The following is a 26,477-nucleotide window of genomic DNA, read 5'->3' as shown; positions in this document are numbered from 1 at the left end:
CATTTATTTACTTGCCCTGGTTTTTCTCTGTTGGCGTGAAAGGATCATTTCCAATACCGAAGCGCTCCTCGTATAAGTCCCTGTCGAAAATATACGTAAGCTTCTCCATTGTCGTCACCGGGTGCGTCGCGTCATGCGTCCCTCCAAATTGTTCCATGAATTGTTCGAGTATAGCCGTTCCTTGATCGCGCATCGTGTCCCTCAGCAACTCCAAGGATACGTTGTACCCGTAATGCAGTAGCTCGCACGCATACGCTGTGATCCCTTTCGTCTTCGTGTCTAGTAGCTTCTGCCTCTCCAAACTTTCCATCATCTTATCGGTCTCATCGAACTCAATGTCAAGCTCGACAAGGATCTCTTTGAGGAGTCCTGCAGGAGAAGTGCAATCCATGATGAGTTTGTTGTTCTTGCAACTCGTTAATTCTTTTTCTCAATTGTTGCGGTTTTTTTTTAATTTTCGGAAGCATTACATACCATTTGCGAATCTCAAGCCTCCCGGCTCTCTTTTAGCTGGCAAACGCCTATTGCAGTTGTCAATGAAGTCGCGTAGTTCCGCATACATGTTGAAGCCGTTGATGTAAGCTCCCGGACGTTCTCCTGCATTGTTTGCTAGCCGGAATTGCTTTGTGGTTAGGAAGAACCTCCTCTTTGCTGGTGGAGGTTTTGTTGCGTTTGCGTTGCTTTTGTATAGCTCAAATAGCTGCTTGCAGGCACGACTTATTACACCGTCTTTTCAAATGAGCCGTCTTTTTAAATCTTCAAGAAAAAAAGATTCTTTTATGCTGGTGGAATTTACCTTGTCTGCGTCCATGTCTTATGCTGCAATGTCCCGAGCTTTCTGATTCTCTGCACCTGTTCTCGACAACAGACAATATATTAAAACCATTTTCCTTGCATGCATGTTTGACGTAACATATTCATGACTTGTCTCTACCTTTTTCAATCTCTGGTAGTGAATACCTTTATGCGTGTGGTTGTGTTGTCGGCTGTGAGAACTCTCGTGGAATTGGTCTGAATATGTCTGGATGTGGGCAATGTAGTATGCGCAGCCTCGTTCTCTCAGTCACTCTGGACAACATCACGTATGCTAGGCCAGGGGCAAACACTCCTCTTCGATCGAGTGTGCCACGAGCAATCGCATTTGCAGTCGTGGTAACTGAAATGGATATATCTATGATGCTTAGCAGTTGCGTGTGGAGGTGGTTTGTTTTAAGCAACTGCCGAGAGTACTGTGGCATCAACCGCACAATGTATCTGCTCCGCTGGTCATCTCGTGTGCAGCTTTGGCATTTCCAATAAGTCACTTGCATGCCCATATTCTCGCAGGCATCCAAAACTATCATGTTTCCGAGTGCGGCGCTGTGGCTCGAGATGCCTATGCCTTGTAAAGAAACGATCCTTTGGTTTGCAGACAGTAGCGTGGTTATGCCACAAACACCGTAGATTTGAAGGCTAGAGAAAATAGCTGCGCAATTACTAACCCATTGCTTGTATCTATCTGCGATGGTCAACCACGATGACGTAGCTGGCCTCGAGGACATCTTTCTTGATGTTATATCAAGTTGAATAGCTCGACCTCTGGCTGCTCTGAGCGTTGACGAATGGTCATGTTCAAAGGAGTTTCTGGTGGTCATTTCTACATCGTGACATGAATCGATGTCTTATGTTCGGGTTTAAACACCTACAGGGATTAATAATAAAAACCATCCGAAACTTTGCTACAATTTCACTCACGTGGTTTTGTCTAAACGTAACAGCAAAAATAAAATGGACTGAATCTCTATCTTTAGAAGGTGAAAGAATTGATAAAATAACTTGAATAAAGCAAATACATTTTGTTGTGCGTACCTTTAGGAGAAGACACTCGTATGGAGGCTGCAAACATCTCGAAAACAGAAGTGTTGCAGACATGATTAGTATGTTGGTCGAACCAAGCAAATGTAATGTTTCCTTGCGGAAACAAAATGTGCGAAGAAGTGTGCATGCTCAAGATGAGGTGTTTAAAAAAAAAAACCATACGTAATGTATGGTGGAGAGCCGGCACATGTCTCTCCAAAAATTATATATCATAGGGGAACGTGCCATCCCCCGTTTCGAATAGTCACCTCCAGTGTTGGAGGTGTAGCACATTAATGCGGACCAGAGCAACAGACGGTGCAGAAACATTTCAGAATTGAAATGACCATACATTCTACTTACGTGGAGTATCCTGTGTGACGTCCACAGCTCGACGAGAAGTCGCCTATTTCTTTGCTGGAATGTTGGAATCTGAAAAACAATCATGATTAATCAATATGCATTCCTCATGTTCTGCATGTTTGGATATGTTGGTTAGCATATGTGCAATTTCCCAAAGATGATAAATTCAAGCACAAAAGCTATACACAATCCAACGATCAAAGATGTTCAAACCATCAAGGTAATCATCTTCACACATCTTCGAGCAGTTGTAGTTACATTTTTTGCCTTTGCAAGATTCCAAAAAATTACGACTATGGAAATATAAAAGTGCGTATAAATAACATCTTATTATATCTAAAATGATTCACTATGTCCATGATCTTATGAGTTGGCAATAGTTATCATTGACACTTTTGCAAACTTTGATCAGATCACAACAAGTATTGATGTTTGCAACTATTCATAAAGATTACAGGGATATAATCAGAGAAGGAGATACTTTAATAACATTACTATATGACAGATTGAGATCTAGGGATATCATTCAAGGTCTTCCGAAAGTTGAGCAGTTGTTGGAATCTCATTCGATCGCTTCTGTTTCAGCGGGAATCGAAGATATTTCTAGAAAATGGAATAGGGGTGTTATACGACTAATTGGGAATCTTCAGAGTCATTTTCTGAGTGCTAGAATAAGTGTGGAACAGCGTCAATTGGTTCTGATTGACTAAATCTGAAAGATTTATGGATCTCAAGGAGTATAAATATCTGATAAACATATAGAAATTATCATTCGACAACTGACATCGAGAGTAGTAACTTCGGAAGACGGAATAACTAATGTTTTTCCACTTGGAGAGCTTATTGAATCATCACAAGCGTAGCGAATGAATCGTGTATTAAAGAAGTCGATGTTTTATGAACCCATCGTGGTGGGAATGACGAAAGCATCTCTCAATACTATTAGTTTTATATCGGAGGTGAGTTTTTAGGAGGCTACTTGAGTACCGTCTAAAGCTGCTCTTAGAGGTCGAATCGACTGGTTAAAGGGATTAAAAGAAAATGTTATTCTTGGCAATCTCGTTCCCATCAGAACCGGCAGTCAACGAGCAGAACACCTAGCAAATTAAGCCCGTCTTCGAAGGTAAACGTCCGTGATCATTGCTTCGAGCTGTTGTACACTATTACAATGCTTTCACCTTCGCGAGGCTAATATATTCTAAGAAAGAGAGCAATGAATAGTCGAGTATGTATCGAAGGTATACAAACCGAGACGGGCTTTTCAATAGCGATCAATTGATACGATGAACTGAATACAGCTGGTTGACAACGAGCAGAACACTTAGCAAATTAAGCCCGAATACCCCCAAAAAAAAAAAATCACTACCTACTCCAACTTAATCCATACACCTTCCATGGACCGTATCCCACCTCCACCCTTCTCAAAGCAGGGTCTGGGTGGATCCTCCACCTTGTTTTAAAAAGTGTCCCTTTACTTGCTTTAGGCCACGTTGGCTACTTTTTATTCTCGTGACTCTCTCTCTCTCTCTCTCTCCTCCCCCTTCCCAACCCCCCCCCTCTCTCTCTCTCTCTCTCTCTCACTCTCTTCCCAAATCAACTCGTCAGTGCTCGCGAGTACTTGTAGTAGACACTAAGACGTCCACAGCACATACAGTCTTCCCAAAAAAATACGGATTCTCTATGGTATTCGATACCAGCACGGTTACTGTGGAGATGGGAAGCACCAAAGGTGAGCGCAAAACGTAATCAATAGAGGTGGTGGAGGTTAGAGAGGACAAGGATTTGATTCCGAAATACAATCTGAGAGAACCGACTACAGATTGGACACAATTATATCGCCAAAGCCGCACATCAATTTCATGCCAGGCCTCTGCACACCATATTGCTGCAGCTGCTTTTGAGACAAACAAGATTGAAATTGCCAATCCTGAAGCTGTTGTTGATTTGTTCTCTCTTCCAATCGAGTGTTTCCACTCCCATCGATGATTACGTTAACTTTCAAAACGGGTTGAAATTGTCAATTTTAGTTGTACCTTTAGAAAGCGCATCGACTTTCTATGGCTGATTTTAGATTAACTTTTTAGAAGAACACTGGGAAATCCATTCGAGATGTGATGAGAGGTGATTCTTTCTCTGTTTCTGATCAGCTGGTACGATACTAGCCAACGAATTACGACAAGGAGCAAAAACTTTAGATAATTGAACAACTATTCCGATTCCGATCATATACAGCTATCTATGCATCGCGTTGATCATATCAAAGGAGCAGCGAATGCTTGAAAGCTTATCTTCGAGACTGGAGCCGGGGACCTTCAAAGCTGTAGGACCGCTATAGTGCTTCTGGGCGTTTAGAAAAGCTCTAATAATGCGTCAAGTTTGGAAAAGCAAGCTCAGCTAATAATGGGGTGATCTAACGATCTAACGATCTACTAGCAACACGTGGCTGCGAAAGCTTTCAAAGCTTTTGGGCTTTCAGAATTTGAAAAATCTAAGGGTGTATATTGTGCCATGTGGAAGCACAGGATTTCAAAATTTGAAAAAACATCCTAGTGCTGGCCAAGTAAAACAGAAAAGGTAAAGGGGAAATGTGGGGTACCAGGAAAACGTACCTGGGCGGTCGGAATAGACAGCTTGTTGTTGTGGGCATCGGGAAAAGTAGTATCACCACTCGTGACCTCTACTTCCCTCGCATTCTCGCCTCCCTTGCACTCCCTCCTTCCTCTCCATTTCCTCATGGTAAGCTTCCTCCTCCATCTTCCCCTCGTTGCTTTCACTTCATCCATCCATCGGTTCCATGCATCATGCCAGCTTTGTTACACTGTTTTTCCCATCAAGATCATGATCGTTTCCACGACACCAGCCAGCTTTGTTACGCTGGTTTTCTCGATGACGAACGCTGGTTTTTTATGATGTTTTACGATCATGGGCGCTCGTGAATATCGATTTGGAGCTGTTTCTCGATTTCGTAGCTTGGTTTTGATCCTTCATCCCCTGTTGGGTCAGCTGTTCTCTTGTTTTGTGGGCGGGCGATAGAGTCTCCGGAGTTTCATTGCCTTGCCATTGAGCTGTGCTTTGCGTGTTTCTGCTTAGGCGAACGCAAGGACGGGGATGGGCATGGACAGGGTGACCTTCATGGAGCTCCAAAGGAAGAAGAGCCATCGTTATATAGTTTTCAAGATTGACGAAAAGAAAAAACAGATTATAGTGGACAAGATTGGGGAGACATCCGAAAGCTACGACGATTTCACTGCCTCGCTTCCCGAAAAAGAGTGTAGATATGCCGTGTATGACTTCGACTTCGTCACAGAGGATAACTACCAGAAGAGCAAAATCTTTTTCATTGCTTGGTATGCCCGAACCTTCCTCTCCTCCGAATAAGGTAGCAGCTTGTGATCGTCTTCGCCCGATCTAAATATGTTGTCTGCATGTGTTAGGTCTCCTGATACGTCTGGAATCCGCACAAAGTTTCTATATGCGACCTCAAAGGAAAAATTCCGTAGAGAACTTGACGGAATTCACTATGAGGTGCAGGCCACCGATCCCACTGAAATTGATATCGAAGTCATAAAGGATCGCGCGAACTAGAATGCTTGGAAGAGCTGAAACGTATGCCTTTTGTCCTAACTAATAATGGGGTGATCTAACGATCTAACGATCTACTAGCAACACGTGGCTGCGAAAGCTTTCAAAGCTTTTGGGCTTTCAGAATTTAAAAAAATCTAAGGGTGTATATTGTGCACGTGGCTGCGAAAGCTTTCAAAGCTTTTGGGCTTTCAGAATTTAAAAAATCTAAGGGTGTATATTGTGCCATGTGGAAGCACAGGATTTCAGAATTTGAAAAAACGTCCTAGTGCTGGCCAAGTAAAAATCTGATTTTGTAAACTTTTAGAGAATTTACTTAGATTTTAGCTTTAAAATTTCAAGAAAAAACGTTCAAACAACTTGAAATAAGCAAGTGGTCAGACCGATAAATGAAGTTTGTTCCAAACTTTGTTTTTGGCCTGCCACATGTAGGCAGGCCTACCTACGTTGAGGCAGCGACTTTTTGTAGAAGCGAAATTCACTATTTTTAGAATATTTCTATCTTTTTTGTGATTTGTTGAGGCTCCTTTGTCTTCCCCCTTTCTCTGTTGTTTCTATTGCGGTCCTCCTTTTTCTTGGCCACGTAATTTCTATTTCTTGTCCTTTTCACGGCAAGCCACTTGAACGTGGTTCAACTTGTTTCATTTCTTGTGTTTGTCCATATGTGGTCACTAGTGTAGCCCCCAATAAATGAAGCTTGTTCCAAACATTGATTTTTCATTTCTTGTGTTTGTCCATATGTGGTCAATAGTGTAGCCCCAATACATTGATGAATCAATTGTTGGAAATTTTTTTGTGTCATGAATGTGGAAAATTGTGTTGTAGTAGTGCTTGAATGATCATAATGAATGTTGAAGTCGCCTATGATTGTTGTCAGAATTTGATGTTGTATCTTGTGGAGTAGTCTTTCCAAGAGGCACACAAGTATTGAATGTGGTGATGAAGGCCCTTTGTACACGTTAATGATTGCGATGTAGGATAAGTTGTGTGGTTCTGAATATTCGCATTTTTTACCGATGATGTATTCTTGTAAATGTAAGATTAAATTGTTTTTGTAACATGTCGCTATTCCAACCTCGATGTAGTTTTACAAGCATGTAAATCCAAGCAATGAGAGATAATCTTTTTTTTGCAATGCAACTCTTGGAGGCATATTACTGTAGCATTTAGGAGGCTTTTGTCATGGAGTATGTCTTCATAGTGAGATTTATTTGTTGTGAATTCCATTTTCATTGACTTCTCAATCGTTGACATCGACTTTGATATGCTTTAGTTGGGTTGGGTTGACAAGGAAAATATTTTCAGGATTATGTATGCTTGAAAGAGCTGTGTATGTAAGGCCATGTGACTTAATAAAGGATGGGTCAAACGCGAAACAATCCATAGATAGGCCTTGGGAATGATGGATTGTTCTAGCAGCAACTCGTTGTATGGGGAATTGATGTCTAGAGACTGTGTTCAAGTAATTTTTGTCAATTTGGAATTCTCTTGTGATTGGGTGTATTGGAGTCCAAAATGGTGGAATATTGTTTTGGTAGAGGTTTGAGTTGTTGTTGTAACGTGTTCTTCTTGTGGCTTCATTGTTAGACACTATCCAAACTACACGTTGTTCGATGGTTGTGCATGAATGCTAGAATATGCCGTCTGCACCATTGACCAACCCATCTGGAATGTCCAAGTTTCCAGAAAATATTTCGTCTATCATTCGTGGCTTCAGATGTAGGTTTTGGTGACCAACCCATCTGGAATGTCCAAGTTTCTAGAAAATATTTCGACTATCATTCCTAGCTTCAGATGTAGGTTTTGGTCTCTGGACTTGTTGGAATTGTTATTGTTTTGCTACATGTCTTGTGTCTTTTATCAATTTCTTTTAAGATGTGTGGATCCTATTGAAGCAATGTGAAAACCTCTTCATTATGAGAATCTTTTGTTGCATTTGTGTAGAATAAGTGAGGGACATTTTGTTTTTCTTTTGGTTGACAATGGTATTGCTTATTAAGGTAGGAGATGTCTTGAAGAATGTGCTCCTCAGTTCTTATTCGATTGAGTACGTCTATGAATGCACTGTCTTGTTGAGCATTGGTGTGGTTAGTTCATATAGAAGAACGTTCTCTTGCAAAAGGATGACATTGTTGTAGAGTTTGATGGTTTCTCTATGAATATCCAAGAATCTTTGGTAGGACTGGCTTGGCACAAATCCCCACATAGTACATCAAGCCCACCAACGGGTCCAAGTGATTGTGTTTGATTTCGCGCAGGCGCATGTCTGCTGTAACTAGCGTGCTATGGCCAATGAGCAAAACCTCAAAAAACAACGACCTCAAGGTCTTTGTATAACTATGATAACTCTTGAAATTTCTCAGACGAAAGGCTAGTGTAATGGGATGCCATGAGAGGCAAATGAAGGGATGAATGTATAGTTGTTCCTCCAATGTTGAATGCAGCTTTACCACCAGTGTATGTGAGTAGAAGTATTTTTGGGAGTTCTAAGTTTGTACGTTGATTGTGTGAATAGTGCCTCAGAAGTGCTTGGACTATGAGTAGCAAAACAAATGTTTTCCCTGTTCCTGCATTTCCTGTGGCTTTGTGGGATGGCATCTTTTTTTTAGTATGATGTCTTTGAGAATCAAACGTTGCTCATCATTTAGCTTCCTCAATGTGAAGTAGTACTCATTGTCGAGTATCATCTTGTATGCTAGCAATGAGTTTTGTTAATTTACTGTTGACTTTGGTTGAGTCTGCATATAAAGTCCAATGTCGTATGTGTCGTTGTTCTTGAATACGGATCCACTAGATGAGGACGATGTTTTGGAGCTATTATTTGATCCTATGGGGAACCTTGGAATGAGTTTGTTATATTTGATTCTATTGGGTTCTACAATGTGTTTGTTGTCATTGTAAATGTCATGCCATGTACAACTATTTTGGTCAAGTTGTAGCTCAACATTGTGATATCATATATGGTAGGAACAGAATACATATCTCTTGATTGTAATTCTCAAGGTCATTCATCTCACTATAGTTATTATAGCGGATGATCTTTTTCTTCTTCCTTTTTTGTGTTTTTGGTGGTGAAATTGTGTATTCACTTACAAATGTTGCCAAGCAAATGCTATGGAGGCTGTTTGTGCGCTTTAAGTACTCTACCATAACGTCATTGAAGAAGATGTTAGTACTTTCTAAATATAGTTGTTACAGTTGCTCTCGACATTTTAGCAACAAGTACGTCCATTTTTTGGGAGGGTTCATGTAGATGTATTGAAATTGTATAGACGAAGAGGTTAGCAACAATGACAGGGCCAAGTACACAACTTGTTGAGAGCTAATATGTTGGGTATTCAAGATTGCATTACCGACTCTTCAAATGCATTTGTTTGCAGGAGCGTTGTTACAAATGCTTTGCGTCAGAGCGGTTCTAAGTTCTACCTGCTTCTGTTATCTCCTTGTCTATTTTAGTTATGTACAAAGTACAGTATGCAGTAGCTCCATGTGGATTCAAGATGAATTCCACATCTGTATTTGCTTCCCATAACTTGGACATAGTTGATTAAAATTGTTTGTGTAAATATCTTTTGGGATGTAGGTTAAATAGTTGATCATATAGCGAGGATGTATTCTTCTTTAGATATTTTCAATGCATGTAGTCTAGTGGCATTGTCTTCTCCTCCAACAAGAATGACGTGATTTGTTTCATTTTTTTTAAAGGACTTTGCCATCGAAATCTTCTTGCAGTGGTAGCAAGATTCTTATCATTTGCATAGGTAGGCATGGGAATCCAAATCTACACTTCTTCTTATTCTTGAAACATGTCTTTTGAGGGGAACTTTGTTGATGTCTGTAGAGATGTATGTATCCACAATGACTTCTATGTCATGGTTGGGAGAAATTCCAAACAAAGGTGTGTTTTCAACACACAGGAGGCCATGATCGTGTTGACTCCCCTGATTTTGGAATTCTGTTACAAAGAAGAAGTCTTACACTTTTCCTAGTATGGTGTGCTCCTTCCTTAGCAAAGTTTTGAATGCTTGGAATTCATGCACGTAATACTGTGCTGCTGTTACATGATCGGTTCGAATCAAATTACATGTTTCTATATTTGGGTTCAAATTGCTAGACCCTTTTGATGGGTTTAGCTTTTTGAGACATCCGAGCAGCGATGGCTGCCAATGTTTTTCGGCTGCTGACAGTGTAATGAAGAAACATGTTGCCGCAACATTGCAAATATATTTTTCTTGAGATGGTACTTGTAGTCAATGGAAGTTCTCAAATGGGTGAAGTCCCAAAATCCTATGTTCGATTGTAGAAGTTTCTCTTTGGTTGTCCAAACATCTGAATGGATCACTTCCAAAGGTCTTCTGCTCACCTTAGCATTTTTGGGAAATGCATGTCTGGCCTGCTTACCCATTTGGCATGCTTCACATACCTTTTGTATTCCCTCAACTCTGAATTTAGGCAAACCTGCAACAATGTTTTTCGTTTGCATAGTTGCTTTGCTGCAACTTCCCACTTTTGATGTCATTCTGCTTTTTATAGCATGTATTCTCCTTGTGTCCAGGCTTTCCACAATAATAGCATTCTGTGCTGCTATTTACTTGCTGGTTCCTTTGCCATGAACCACGGCCTCTTTGGCTCCCCCTGCCTCTAGAACTACCACGTCCTCCTCCATAGGACTGGTTTTCCTGTTGTTGCTGTTGGTTCTGATTTCCTGCACGGCCACCAGAACGGCCTCTTCCTCTACCCCTGCCTCTACCTGTATTCGAGTAGAAAGTAGTCTCTTGAGAAGTTGAGGTGGCTGAACCACCATTCCTTTGCTCTTCACTCAGCAAGAGAGCAATAAGTTCCTGAAAATCAGGAAATGTTTCACGGACTCCAATGGATGTCCGAAATTGTGCATAATCTTTCCCAAGACCGTTCAAGGTCACGGACACTAAGTCCTCATCATCAACAGGTGCTCCAATGGAGGCAAGAGAATCTGCAAGGCCTTTCACCTTCAAGGAATACTCATTTATATTCATATTTTTCCTTTGCACATTGTGCAACTCCTGCTTTAGCTGCATCTTTTGTGCTTTGGTATTTGTGCTATACAGCTTCACCAATGTATCCCATGCCTCCTTAGGCGTCTCTAGATCCTGTATATGCACAATCATAGAATCTGAAATGCTAACGGACAGCCAATACAGGCATTTTCTGGCTTTTTCATGCCATTCTTTAAAGGCCTTCAATTCAGCCGGAGTGGGAGCAGCACCCAAAACTGGTTCTGCAGTTTCACCACTGATGTAATCCCAAACTCCCTTTCCCATAAAGAAGTTTGTCATCCTGAACTTCCATGCTTGGAAGTTATTCTTGTCAAGCTTCTCACTGACAATGGTAGACAGATTCTCAGACATTTTACAAATCACGAATTGCAACAGCAACCTGTAAACACAGCAAATGCCTCACAAGGGCAAATAGCAAAACTTCTGCGAAAAGCCTCACAGGGGCAGATCTGCAACACTGACGAAAGTGGTATTTCACCACACAGTCACTTCCTCGTGACGATTTTGCATCAACAGGCAACAGGCATGAATCTGCAACTCCCAATATCTCTGCACATAGGCATACGATGCAATTTCTGTGGCACCTTTCCACCGACTAGCCACGCGGTGGTTGCACAGCAAAAACAGGGCCTTTTTTCGAGTGCCTGTGAAGAACTTCCGCCTTCAAAACGGGCCCCGAAACGGCCTCAAATCAGAAAAATAAAGTCACCGCGCTCTCGCCGCACCGCGAAGGGCCTCTCAATCTGAAGCAGTGCACTCCTGCACTTCTGGCTGTGCTACCTGCAGAGATTTGCTCCCAACCTCGAAATAGGAAAGCTACACTGGACCTCTTACCAGGACACCACAAACTTGGCTAGCTTTCTTGAGCTCCTTACCACGAACAAGGCTCTGATACCATGTAAAGAATAAGGGAGAGAGGTAGGAGACTCAAGTTCAGCTTTCTTCACAACACACAAAAGAGAGAGGACACAAGGTTGGAGGGTGAAGCCTTTCTTCACTTTTGCACACAACAACCATACAATAGAAGAGGGAAATACCCTATATGTCAAAACCTAGAATACGTGGTTCATATGTGAACCCAAACCAAAAACATACGTGGTAGTCTAACTACACCACGAGTACAACTAACATAGGCGGTGACATAAATGATAGTCATCCAGGAGATATGTCGGGGATAGAGCTTGATATCTCAACACTATGTAATAATGAGACATAATTTATCATTCTGAACATCGCCTCAGTGCAGTCTCTGGCATGATGATTTGTCATCGCCCATAATTTAAGGTAACTTGTCTTGGAGTGACCACAGCACTGGTTCTTGGAGTTATAGCTCCGTTACCTATTTTTACATATTATAGGAGGAGGTTTATGATGACCATCATGCTGGCCAATAAAAGGATATCTATGACAACCACAGCATTGGTTCTTAGAATTATATATTTGTGTACCAAGAAAAATGTACTTCCTTGTGCAACCAAGCAAAATGGAATTGACGATATGGCCCTTGAGGGGTCCCCTTTAGGGGCAAGGGCCATATTGACGTACCTTATCTATCGAGTGGCATCCTGGATATTGTATAATGCATGTTGATATGGCCCTTGCCCCTAAAGGGGACCCCTCAAGGGCCATATCCTCAATTGCATTTTTTGAAAGTTTAATTATATTTTTATAGATGTATCTCCATGCAACCAGAACGGTGGGTCATTGGAGCTATTTTAGTGCTATTTTGCTCCTAAACCAAGGACAATGTAGTCCTACTTTATTGGTATTTTAGTCCTTGTTGTAGTAAATATTAATGAGGGGAAAAGTATTTCAAGCCACCATAGTGTCTGGAGGCCCGGTGGTGGCATCCAGATAATCAACTACAATTCATTAAGTGAAATTGAGCAAAAGAGATTACAATGTACATCTACATCCAATAACAGGTTGTATAAATATTAACAACTTATACTGAGAAAAAATTGGACAGAGGATCTTACATTCATAAAAACTCAGCAATGGTTAAGAGCCTTAAAGGCAAAAAGATTACATCTAGTGGCCATAACCATTCAAATATAAAAGTTAACAACAGTGCATACTGAGAGCCTCAAATTGAACAAAACTCAGCAAATTGCCGAGAGCCTTAGAGACCAAAACATTACATCAAGCGAGCGAAAAGATTGCTGAGAGCCTTAAAGGCCAAAAGATTACATCCAACCATTACTAAGTGGTTATGAGTCTCGTTTGAGCAAGAGAAAATTTGTACAACTCAGTATTGCCGCTAACCCAGCTTGTTGCATTAAATTTTTTTAGGGAGCCAATGGAGGAGACGATGGAGAGGCCAAAGACCATGCACATTGCCAAGACTTAGATTACGGTCCCCCCAACAAGTCAAGAGTACTCTGCAGTGAAAATCTTAAGGCCTTCGTCGACGTCTAGAAGGAACCCATACAGCATAGCCATAAAGAGGCCAGAGGTGAGCATGTCTTCTAAGGTGGTGGCATGCAGATATGGGGGGAATCGACCGTGGAAACGAAGGGTGTCCACTAGTGCCAACATTTTTACTCTAGGTGAGTGCAACACAATCACCTTATATGAGAAGGCAAATAACATTGGGATCATAGTGCATCGAGGGGTGGTGGTAGTAGGCATGGTGAAGATGAGTGGGTGAGCAGCAGATGAGTGACGAGAGTTAGAGGAGGGAGCATGGAGCAAAGTAGAGCAGGGGAGGAAAAGAGCTAGAGGAGGGTGTGTGGAGCAAAGCAGCGGGGTAGGGGCAGATGAGAGCAACGTAGTAAAATGCCAAATGCCACGATCTTATATATTATAAAGTTTGAGCCACTGTGGTGGCTGGAGCTCGAGATTCCATACATATTAATTGTAGCCCACCATGGTAGAATCTTAGGTGTCACCCAAGATAAGCTGGTAATCATGAAGCAGATGCACGGTGGTGGGTGAGTAGGCCATTGCGGTGGCTGGTAATTAACTGCCAGCCCAGTGGAATCTTAGCCATGACATACGTGGTATGGCTGATGAGAGCCACCACTACCAAGCAGTACTTACCACAAAAGTAAATCATGAAACTTAATCACCTCTAATCACTCACTACCATGCACTGTAGTACTCTACTGAGCATGCAAGCCCAGTGACTAGTAATTTACTGCACTCGGTTTTTGCTTTCGGGTGTTTATGCATGCAAGATCTCTATGTAGAGAATGCCATTTTCCATTTCCCAGGTCATGGACAAATCAAATGTGCCTGACTGCTACATCTATCTATGACAAGAAAGTAGATGTTGTAGCTCAATTTACCATTTGGGCAAAAAGTGTAAAAAACAAGGAGCTCAAATTGAAGAAGGCCAAGACTGTGAGGAAAATGATCCTGAAGGGAGGAACCAGCCCCCTTTAAGAAAGGAGCAAGAAGGTCCAAGCCTGCAACCAGGAAGCTCAAAAGGAAAGATGAATCAACATAAAGGGAGGGGTCGGGCCCCAGAAGGAAGGAACCAACCCCCTTTGGGAAAGGAGCAAGGAGGGTCGATCAGGAAGCTAAAAAAGGTGACCTACTCAAAGCAATGTGGAACTAGCCCCCTGAAGGAAAGGATTCCTTGAGATGTAATATGAAGGAAAGGAGTCTTTGAGATGTAATCTATGTAATATGTGTGTAATCTATTGAATTATTAATCTTCTCTAGAGTTTACTTGGACAATGTTTTCTCAGCTATGTGACTGGATAGTGTCCTTTGATATGCCAACAAGACCATAATGTGAGATGAAATATTTCGATTACACAACTAATGTGAGACAAAAGATTTTGATTAGACAACTAATGTGAGACTTAAAGATTTCGATTAGACAACTAATGTGAGACTAAAGATTTTGATTAGATAACTAATGTGAGACTAAAAGATTTTGATTAGTTGGTTGTATGAAAGAAGAATGAGAAGATCAGGGTCAATGAACTCTCTCCCTATTTATGTGTAGCACAGACATAACTAAGAGTCCATTGTGAAATCTAGCCCCAAAACTCTGTACAACGATCCACCTACTACGAATCTATGGCATACCCAAAAGACTTTGGAATTCTTTTGTTCTATCTGAGAACGATGTTGGATGACCTCGCGGAAACAAACCCACAGAAGAGGGAGGAAAATAGCTACAATGAGGACATGCTTCGGTGGTAGGTGTATGACTTGGGAGTCGACAAAGACAGTGAATATTAATTTCCCTATCTATTTTTTCCCCTACTCCTTTAAGGTACTTGTCAAGCTCATGATGTAGGGAGTGCAAATACCAGGATGAAGAGGACCCCAAGCAAAAGGAGAGTTACTATGGGTGTACAAGTCGATAGAGGCAAGCAAGCAGTCGGTGGTCCGAGTGTGTAATGAGGTCTGTGGTAGTTCATCATACTAGCCTAAAGAGCTGGGAGATGCTTGCTATAGAGAGTTTGATAAGATAGTTGGGAGTTTGGAATTTCCTTAAGCCGCAAAATGTTGTTTTTTTCAAAAAGTAAAAATCTTGTAGGCATTTCTTGGACTTGTGGACTTTCTCGGACTGCCATCAACCATGATCTATGGTGCTCATAATACTTGATTTTGTGTGGACCTGATTCCATGTTAGTACTTAAATGTTTTAAGTAGCCCCTGGTTGAAATCTAATAGTTAAAGATAACTAGGGGAGTGTTTTAGTATAGCAATGTGCAACAAATTTTAGGATAGCATGGCAGTAGTGTAGGATAAGTGGTCACCAGCACGATGGTTGGATGCACTAGGATATTAACAGCCACCAGCGTGGTGGTTTCTTGCTATTATTACAAGATGAATGGATTTATGGATGTGTGGATTCGTTATAGGATTTAATAAATCCAGCGCGGTGGTTGTTTAGGATATACCAAAAACAAGCATGGAATTTACAAAAATAATTTAATAAAACTAGTGCGGTGGTTGTTTGGGTTATACTAGTTAATAAAATCAGCGTGGTGGTTGTTTGGGATATACTAAAAACAAGCATGGGATTTATCGTTTGGGATTTATAAAAACAATTTAATGAAACCAGCACGGTGGTTGTTTATGATTTACTAGTGTGGTGGTTAGTTTGGAGTTTACTAAAAGAATCATAGTCTCAAATACATTTTCCATTTTGTTCACTTTCTCTTGTTGCCCCAAGTGGTAAGTCAAAAATCTATGTCATAAAATATGACCATCAATTGAAACACAAATGGCATCCAAATGTGAAAGATGATCTAGCTAAAAACACAAGGTTGACCATCTCAAGAAGTGATGTCTATATAAATGAATGTATTCAAATGCAAAAGCATAAGCATTTATGTGAATGCATGATTTATTACATTACATATGCATACATGTTAATGTTTGTGAATCTATCTAAAAATCTACAACACATGTGCAATGATACATATGCACTTGTATATGGGCATATATTTATAGGATCAAATCCCCTTGCAAGGCCTAAATTTTATAAATCCTTTTTTGTTTGTTACATATACTATGACCATTGCACCTCCTAGCTTTCCTAAAAGCACCCCTCAACTTTCCTACATGATTTTGGTTGTCTTATGCAAAGTTATGTACCTAATGTGTTTAATATCTTCAGTGCCAATGTCGCTAGATGGTAAACAATCAATCTTGGCTTATGATCAATTCTAAGCTCAAATCTTTGTAGGCAAGGTGGTTTTGTGTGACACACCACATGCTACTACACTTAGAAGGTGGTTTTGTGTAGTTAGGTATGACATGGTTGTAATAGGGAGCAGAGAGGAGCAATGTACCAAGTTCTTTTCCTCTCGCTTGAGTTTGCTAGAATAGGAAGCTACTGAATGTTCATTGCAAGCCAAGGTGACTTGTTTGTAAATAGATTAGTACAAGTTGCTAGCTTACAGATGTACATTGAACTATACCTCTAAGGCCTGAAGATAGTGCCAACCGGCTTTGGGATAGTCAATAGCGACATCATGTGCATTAAGGCAGGTATGATAGGTGGAAGACTAGTGACTTGGTCTTGCCAAGTGAAAGACTTGTCTACTCAAGATATGGAGTGGGAAAATCTAAGTCCACCATCACCAACATCAAGGTAGAATTCAAAATTTTCAAAAGCACTGATGATGAAGATCCATATAGTCACTTGTAGAGTATTTGTGAGTCTATCACATTAATGGTGCCACAACAAACGAGGAGTACATGGACTATTTTTGTGTACCTTAATAAAAAATGCCTGAAGGTGGTCCAATCAATTTGCAATTGAATATTTCCTCAAATTAGTTTGCAATGTCTAAAGCATTCCTACAAAGGTTTAGGCAAGAAATCAATGAAGAAGATGTTTGAACAAAGCTAAATGCAAGCTTGGTTCATTACATGTTGTACTTAGGTAGACTTGCGCAAGCTAAAAATAGTCAATCCGAGTAGGACTTATGAAGAATTGCTAGACCGAGTGATAGCCTTGGAGAAGAGTGAAGGTTTGAAGAACAAGGCAAAGAATAAAGATGCTAATAGTGACACCGAGGAGATGCCAACAAAGAAATATAAGCGCAAATCCGAGCTAAATAAGGCCTTAAAAGAATTGGGCATTCAAGGGAAACTAGGCAACAATTAGAAATGGTGCAACAAGTGTTCTAGGGGATGACACTTGGAACAAGAATGCAAGGCTAAGTGTTGCAATACTTGTACCTAGTTTGGGCATAATGAATCATACTATTGGTTCAATGGTAAAAACTACCAAGGGTCATGACAATTAATGCTAGGAGGCCATCAAATGGTAAGCCACCACATTCTAAGCAGTAGGATAAAGGTAAGAATGTCAAGGAGAAAATATACACATCTAAGATCAAGTGTTTTTGTTGCTGTGGGGAAAATCATCTATGTTCCGACTTTCCAATATGGGCTAAACATTTGAAGTTTCTCAAAAATAACATGGAAAGAAAAGAAGTGGATCCAGAATGCAAGGCAGCTTAGTCGAGCTACTAGATGCAACTGGAGATGTTACTCGGTCAAAAGAATCAGTTACAACCACTAAGGACACGAATTCTTTAAGAAAATACATCAATTGGAAGGCTAAAAAAGACAGCTACTAAAATTGCAAGGGAGTTAAAAGGGAAAGCTTCAATAGTGGAAATGCCTAAGCAGATTCAACAATCCATTACCAAGCAAGGGGAGTCCTCAAAATTTAAGGCAAATGCATCTGAAACAAGTGCTTCATTAGAACCAAGCACAGAGCTAGCCCAACCATGGAAATTAATAAAAAACATGCAAGTCATCTTGACATTCATCGAGTTAATGCAAATAGCTCCTTACTGTTAGGATTTCTTAGCTCAGCAGATCAAAGAATCATCCAAGCAACCAAAAGAGGTAGACTCCTTAGCCATATACCCATGATTTACAAGAAACTGGAGTGGGTTCTGGAGTGAGCATGATTTCTAAAGAAATGCTCAGAGACTAAAGTTTAAGTCCTACAAGCCATCATATTTCCGAGTACGTGTGGCAAGTCAATGACCAATTGACCCAAAAGGTATGCTACATCTCTATAGGTAGAATCTATTATACAGTTAGTTTTTTTGTGATTTCCATGGAGCAGCATGCCTATCCAATACTATTGGGCCGACCTTGGCTTAAAAGTGCAAAAGTACTCCATGATTGGGGTTTAGAAGTGATGATCATTAGAACATATATTCGAGATGCATGTATAGGATCCTACAAATCCTCAGAATGTTCTGAGTAGTTGTCAACCAAAGAATTTGGAGGTCACAAATCTATTTCCTCAAGATGTTGAACCATGATTTATGGGAGTTACAAATCCTACCTGTAGGTGAGATTGATATTTTTCAAGTGGATGTAGATATCAAATAGAAGTTGAAATTTGAGTGGATTGCTAAGTAAAAAGATATCTTTATGAGTAAATTCACTGAAGATATTGAAGGGGAATGAGAGTTAGCTGAAATGCCAGTGACTATATTACATGACTCGGTACTGAACTATTAGTACTAGAGCCAACATGAGAATTGAATCTCAGAATAGAAGATAACCCTACAATGGTAGGGGTAAGTGCCAGTATTTCTTTCGAGCAACTAAGGGTTATAAGAGATTTATTTATCAGGTATAAGGATGTTTTTGCTTGGAGTTACACTGACCTATGAGGAGTTGCTCAGTTGTGTCAACATGTGATACCTTTGGTGCCAAATGCAAAACCAATTCGACAACAGAGGAATAGAATGAATCTTAACTATGCCAAACAGGTAGAAGCTGAGTTAGATCATCTCTTGCATGCTGGTTTTATCTATGCCATTGATTGTAGTGATGAATGGATATTTCCTATTGTGGTTGTGCCTAAGAAAAATGATAAACTTTGAGTCTGTGTGGACTATTAGAAGTTGAATGCCGAGATAATTTCTAATCCATTTCCAATGCCAATCACACTGATGGAATCTTGGACCAAGTTGCAAGACATGAGATGTACTCATTTATGGATGGGTATAGTGGTTATAATAATCATTCTGGCTCTAGAAGATTAGTCTGAGACTACCTTTATAACAGAATGGGGTGCTTATGCAACCCAAGTAATGCCCTTTGGATTGAGAAATGCCCCATCAAATTTTCAAATTTTATGGTAGAAACTTTATGAGACTATCTCACTGAGTTCATTGCCATCTACTTAGATGATTTTTGTTTTTAATCTTTAGACAAGGATCATTTCGGTTTTGGTTCCATAGAAAAGGTCTTCTTGAGATGCATACAAGTGGGTATTTCATCGAACCTAGCTAAAAGTGTATTTTGTGTCCAAGTGGGGATACTCCTTGGTCATGTCATTTCTCAAAATGGTATATGAACCGAGCCAAGTAAGATCCAAGCCATACATTAAATGTTTGAGCCTCAAAATCTAACTCAATTATGTTCTTTAGGGGGATACTAGCTTCTATAGACACTTCATCAAAGATTTTTCCAAGATTGGAGCTCCATTGTGTGAGTTGAAAAAGAAAGATGCCAAGTTTGATTGGATGACTTTGGTTTTCCATGAACTGAAGAACTGAGCAATGGTGACTCCTATTCTAAGGCAACCAAGGTGGGATGTTATTTTCCATGTGCATGTAGATGCTTCTAGGTATGCCTTATGCATTATTTTAGATCAACTAAATGGTTGGCTAGATTATCCAGTATATTATGCCAGTCTATTGTTGACACCTATCGAATCCAACTATAGTACCACCAAGTGGGAAGCTTTGGGAATGATATTCAGTGCGCGGAATCTAAGGCATTATTTACTCGGAAATCCTTTTGTGTTCTATGTGGCATTGCTTTATTTGATTAATAAGAATGTTATTCAAGGATGCCTTGTGCAACCCATGTAGGAGCTGACTGTTTATGCACCTGAGAATACTCAAGGAGTCACTATTGAACTTCCAAATGCTGAACTCTTTGCAGTTGACTATTGTGAGCATTAATCTTCCAAGTTGATGGATTATTTGTCTAAGGGTACATTTCTTGACACAATGCCTCCGGATAAGTGCAGACAATTGGCATTAAAGGCTTGGAAACACACTTTGATTAGTGGACACCTCTATCATCAATCAGTGTGCATATGCAATTCTTTGCAGATGGGTTATGCCACATGAGAAAGCAATTGTTTTGTAGGAAGCTCACTTGGGTCCATCAAGAGGTAATCTCCAAGGAGATTTAACTACCCAAAAAGTCTTGCAGGCATGCTTATGGTGGGAAACCTTGTTCAAAGATGTTCAAAAGTCTTGCAAGCCGGCTTATGGTGGAAAACCTTGTTCAAAGATGTTCAAACTAAGTGTATGCACTGTGACATTTGTCAATGCATCTGACAATGATTAGCCAATCAGTCTATGCATTACAACCTACTGGTCTGTAGGAAGCCCTTCAGAGATAGGGTTTGGATTTTTTTCGCTCTTTTAAACACTCTAGGTTTACACAAAAGAAATACATCATTGTAGCCTGGTGGTTGTTTGTGATTGAGATTTGGGATAGTTTACTTGTTTTATTTCTTAAACCAGGCTTGGACTAAATGTGATTAACCAACCCGGTGGTTGGAACATCATGCAACCTAGTCCTCAGATGTGATTGTCCTAAACCAACCCAATGGTTGGAACATCATGCAGCTGTAGGCTAGTTCGACTCAATCACACTAGTTATGTGATTGTTGTCCTGAACCCAGCATGGTTGAACATATATTAGTTGTTGTCTAGCTCGATGGCATGATTGAGCAGAAATTAACAGCAATATGTTTCGCAATAGAATAGCAATATATTGTTATTTTACTAAACCAGCCCAGTGGTTGGAACATCATGCAACTATGGTTGTAGTGCACAAAACCTAAGCACAAGGTTGAGGAAGCATTTAAGGATAATTGGGGAACAACCTATGAGAAGTGGGATGTAGTAGTTGGAGCCTTTTGGTACAAAAAAACATCCAAGAGAGGCTATAATTACAAACTACTACATAAGAGTCCACAAACATTTGTGTACTCTCATCTAGTAAGAGCTTTTAAGTCCCAGATGCAACCTATGCCACAATGAAAGAAGGGCAAGGGTGTCTTCAAATTGGATTTAGACACACATTAGCACATCTTGGGGTGTCTTGGAGAGGTGGATGAGGACGACTGAGATAGTACTAAGAAAATGTTGTCTCATTGCAAGGAAACAATATTCCCTTTTTACACTCTCAAGACCTTCCTTTTAGACACCTTGTTTTGACCAATTGGTGTGTTTGGCAGTCCTAGTTGGGGGCCAGATCTTGTAGATGTAGAGTGAGCTCTGGTGGAGCATCTCTAGGTCCTCATGTTGTCACATATGATCCACAGTAAGCCTTTAGTTTCCATTAGATTATTCAAGCTGATGAGTTAGATCACCCTCACTACAACTTGATGTAGTGTTCCAAGTCATCATGTATTTATATCATGTCAGGCACCTGTACCTCAAGACAACGTAGATTGCCATGGCTGGAACTATCCTCCTCTATGGCCTTAGTAGGAGACGGTGACCAAATATGTTGGTATGCACACACATGCAAGTGCTTCAAGAGATTGGGTCTCCATATGAATAGACTCCCCCCTTCTAGTACAACATTGATGCACCATTTCTCTCACTTGGGTTTCATGAGGTTAATGAGGTCATACATGAGGACCTTCTGTAGCTCCAAACATTTTGAACCTAGTTAGAACCGCAAGAACTCCTGATGAATCTTAGCTTCTACAGAGATCATTGCCTACATATTTTCGATGAGGATTTTATTAATCCTCCTAGATATACTCAGATTCACCTCCCCTATATGCATTGATGATGTCTATTGGGTAGTCCCCGGTCTCCTCACATCAAATTCACATTGAGAGCAAATGACTTGGTGGGAGTACCTAGGGAGTAGTGCATATACACCTTGTGTGAGCTACAAGAGCTTGAGTCAGAGGAGCACTTCATCTTTGGATGTCTAGTATACTACGAGATCCATGGTCTCTCTCATTGCCTCTTCAGAGAGCTTCAGGCTACTGTCCTACTTCCTTGCCTTTCTAGACTAGACATGTTTGGCTTCCTTCATCCACGATGCAATTAGACATCGAGAGCACTTACTCAGATCATAGAGATAGGGATGAGGTGCACTGGAAGACTATGATCACAGAGAGGCTTCCAACCACACCGCATAGGTTACCGCTAGCGAGACCCAAATCTAGTGATGTGTCATACTCGACAATGGATGGACATGTAGATTACACTTGGTGACATCCCCTCCATGTTCAGGTAGGGGTACAATTGACTTGGGTCATTGTAGCCCTGTCCAATACGTAGCTTCCACCAGGGGACCATATAAGGCAATGCCCACGAATAGTTAACAACACTCTCTAAATTTATGCTATTTCTATCCCATTAGGTGCTAGGTCCTTCTTGTACTCTGATGACATATGATGATCGTGGGGTGATGAGGGGGATCATACGGATATGGACAATATGTTTTGGTTTTTTTAATTGAGGTTCTTATGACTTTATAGCTTGTAGCTTGTAGTATGGGTGTTGAAGGTTGTTTAGTAGCTTGTAGCTTGTAGTATGGGTGTTGAAGGTCGTTTAGTAGCTCCACCCTCTCAGCTTGTTTGTATCTAGTTTCTTATAGTCTCATAGACACATCGGTCTTCCAAAGACTTTAGCTTCTAGCATGGGTGTTGAAGCTTGTTTAGTATCTCCATCCTCTCACCTTGTTTGTATATGATTTCTTATAGTCTCATAGACCCATACATATTTCAAAGACTTTAATAAAGTCTCTCTCTCTCTCTCTCTCTCTCTCTCTCTCTCTTTGTGTGTCTCTCTCTCATTCTCACCCTCTCTCACTCTCACCCTAGTCTTATCCCCCTGTTATCCCCCCAAAAATTTGAGAACACATCAATTTGAAATACAATTTCTCTTTGTCTGTCTATCTCTTTGATTAAAAAAGAATGTCAAAAATCATGTTATGGTTCCATCTATCTGTATCTCCCCTCCCTCTCTACCTTTTGTAATAAACATATAAACATCATATAAATAGATTGTAAGATAAAAACTTATGTACTGAACAAAAAGACAACATTAAAAGAAAAATTACTTCATTATCTTGAAGAGACATGTTCCTTCATGTGAAGTTGATTCTCTATATTTTAAAAAGGAAAAGAAAGGTGCAAAAATGATAACATGCTTATTTTTCTTACTCCTAAGTGCAGAGTTAGGTCACACCCTTGGTATCACGCGCGCGCGCGCACACACACACACATAGAGAATATTTTGAAGTGCCCTCTTTTCTGTTTGTTTTTATGGGATGAGGTGTGTGAGTGTGAGTGAGTGCATGTGTGTGTGTGTGTGTGTGTGTGTTTTTAGATTAAAAAGTCCCATCAATAATTGAGCCATACAATTAATTCCATCAATTGGATAAAAAGTTTAAAAAAGGGAATATATAAGAAAAAAATGTTTGAGACATGTAAGTTGAAAAATGCAACTAAAGTTTTGGGGGGTCACTATGTATAAACCCTCTATATTGCGTGTGTTCAAGGCCTATTTTTAAAATCCCTTATCTATAAATTTTTCATTAATAAAATACCCTTTTCCTATATAAATCCGTAAGTTTTTTCCAAAATTGTTTTAAATACTCCCTTATGTAAATTAACTTTTATAAAATTTAGTTTTTAAAAATGTCATGTTGAGCTCATGTGATAGGGTTACATATGATGAGTGACCCCCCCGAAACTAAAGTTTGCAAAAATTTCCACCAAACTTAAGAATTTTAATAGTATTGAGTTTAACAAACACAATATTGAAAAAATATGTCGAATCCTCAGGCAGTCCAAGTTTCGAGGTTAGGGTCCACTGACGTGCCACTATCCAAACAAACTAGATGTTAGAACATCCTAGTTATGTTTGGGTAGATAGGTAATGCCTATTTTCTTCGGCTTGTTATTACTTTACCTAGGACTATAGACAACCATCTAGATTCTTAGATAATTTTAAAAAAGTTTAAGTCGCAATTGAAGTTTACATCACAAGTGGAGTAAGTAGTGAATGAGTGCATGGGTTGAGAAGGAATTAGTGGAGGTATGGGAGGATTAGTGTGCCCAGTGTGTGGGGTGGTCGAAAAGAGTGTAAACGGGAGATTTCACGGGGGTATATGAAATAATAATTCATAGTTGGGGAAGTATACATGTAAAGAAATAAGTATTGTGTGTGTGAGATACATTTACTAATAATAAAAATTATTGTGTGTGTGTGTCCCACCCCCAACCCAAAGGGTAAGACCACATGGTGGGGAGTAAGCCCACCATGTGGAACTTACTCCCCACCTACTGATAATAAGTGAATAAAAGTGTATCTATATGATAAGTGTCAAAATGGAAAAATGATGCTAATAGTAAATGCGTAAACCACTTTTGCAAAATAGATACAAAAGTTAGTAAAAAATAAGGTGGATCTGAAAATGACTAAGGATTATCCATGCTAAAGAATTATCCCATGGATGTGAATAAACTGTATGGCACTAGCCGAACCAAAGGCTAGTTGGAAAATCAAAGTGTGTGTTTAGATTAAAAAGTCCATTCAATAATTGAGCCATACAATTAATTCCATCAATTGGATAAAAAGTTAAAACAGGGGAACATATAAGGAAAAAATCTTTGGGACATCTAAGTTGAAAAATGCAACTAGAGTTTGCACAAAATTACACCAAAATTAAGAATTTTTAATAATATTGAGTTTGACAAACACAATATTGAAAAAAGATGTTGAATTCTCAGGTAGTCAAAGTTCCAAGGTTAGGGTCCACTTACCTCCCACTGCCCAAACAAACTAGGTGTTAGAACATCATAGTTATGTTTGGGTAATAGGTAATGCCTATTTTCCCCGGCTTGTTATTGCTTTACCTAGGAATATAGACAACCATTTGGATTCTAAGATAGTTTAAAAAAAGTTTAAGTCACAAGTGGAGTAAGGAGTGAATGAGTGCATGGGTTAAGAAGGGATTAGTGGAGGTATGGGAGGATTCATATGATTAGTGTGTGGGGTGGTTAAAAAGAGAGTGTAAAGGGGAGATTTTGTGGGGGGTACATAAAAAAATAATTCATAGTTGGGGAAGTATACATGTGTGTGTGTGTGTGTGTGTGAGAGAGAGAGAGAGAGAGAGAGAGAGAGAGAGAGAGAGAGAGAGAGAGAGAAAAGAAATAAGCATTTGTGTGTGTGAGATACATTTACTAATCAAAATTATTATGTGTGTGTGTGTGCATGCATGTGTGTGTGTGTGTGTGTGTGTGAGAGAGAGAGAGAGAGAGAGAGAGAGAGAGAGGGTTGTATTAACTTCTTCAAGAGGCTTCACGGGTCTATGAGACAAAGTACAAACATTAGAACAACTCAAACAAGCCAACATGGGCTAAAGCAAAGGGCTCACTAAGGCCCTAGCTGAGTGCCATGCTAAGCTAATGATCTCAAAAACTCAAATCTTGAAAAAGAGAAACACACTCCCTGAGGCTCTCAAGAGGTCCCAATAGGTAGTGCAAAAGCTCTAATGACATATTCAATAGTCATGGTGTCTCTTTGATAGGATGCAAAGATATCGAGTATCTGTAGTAGCTATTGCACTGTCTCTAGCTATGGTGGGGGGTGTGGCGGTCTCCAAGATCTATACATGTAGTGGGAGACATCAAGGGTGACACCTCAGGTCAGAGGTCAACCTCCTCTGAGTAGAGCATTGATGGGCTAGACCTCTATTGTGTGTGCTCTGACCACCCTTTATGGTACGTGCTCTACATCATCTTTGTCCATTGATCCATGTTGCCCTCATGTCGACTATCTCCTCATCCTCTACTCCAATGTGCCCCCGGGATGACTCAAAGGCATAAAAATCAGTGAGATGTGCCTCTTTGCATTGATCAATGCCATGTGGTGCTATCTCCTCATGCTATCCTGATATGATGTAATAGTCTCCCTGTGTCGCCGCATCTCCATCAAAAAGAGGCCAACACATACCTGGTCATAGAAGTGGATCAAACAAGAGAGTGGGCTAAATCCATGCCCCTTATGAAAGAAGTAGTGATAGTGCCCTCAAATTTCATAGTAAGTAGGGAAAATACATAGGAAGTGCTTCTTTGGCTCCACCACTACTGCCAATGTACATAGTTTGCAAGTCTACTGCTCTCTAGGTATACCTCCCTGCCTCAATTGT

General features: G+C 40.2%; 1 protein-coding gene across 2 annotated transcripts; it reads left to right on the top strand.

Moving 5' to 3' along the window:
- The first annotated feature begins 809 nt into the window (after nucleotides 1-809).
- LOC147892334 (actin-depolymerizing factor-like) lies at nucleotides 810-5,804 on the top strand. 2 transcript variants are annotated; one of them, XM_087388044.1, is made up of 3 exons: nucleotides 810-833; nucleotides 5,290-5,546; nucleotides 5,634-5,804. In XM_087388044.1, the coding sequence occupies exons 1-3, from the start codon at nucleotides 810-812 to the stop codon at nucleotides 5,782-5,784; spliced, it is 432 nt and encodes a 143-aa protein (XP_087244170.1). In that variant the 3' UTR covers nucleotides 5,785-5,804. The 2 variants fall into 2 exon arrangements, with proteins under 2 accessions (XP_087244170.1, XP_087244171.1); XM_087388045.1 differs by lacking the exon at nucleotides 810-833 and having other exon boundaries at nucleotides 5,275-5,546.
- Nucleotides 5,805-26,477: the final 20,673 nt, after the last annotated feature.

The sequence above is a fragment of the Dipteris shenzhenensis genome, chromosome 17 (assembly GCF_047967505.1).
Source record: "Dipteris shenzhenensis isolate YYH24624 ecotype China chromosome 17, Dip_SZ_1.0, whole genome shotgun sequence".
In the NCBI taxonomy this organism is placed as follows: Eukaryota; Viridiplantae; Streptophyta; class Polypodiopsida; order Gleicheniales; family Dipteridaceae; genus Dipteris; species Dipteris shenzhenensis.
The sequence above is the reverse complement of the archived record's forward strand: the minus strand, read 5'-3'. Positions and strand labels throughout refer to the sequence as shown.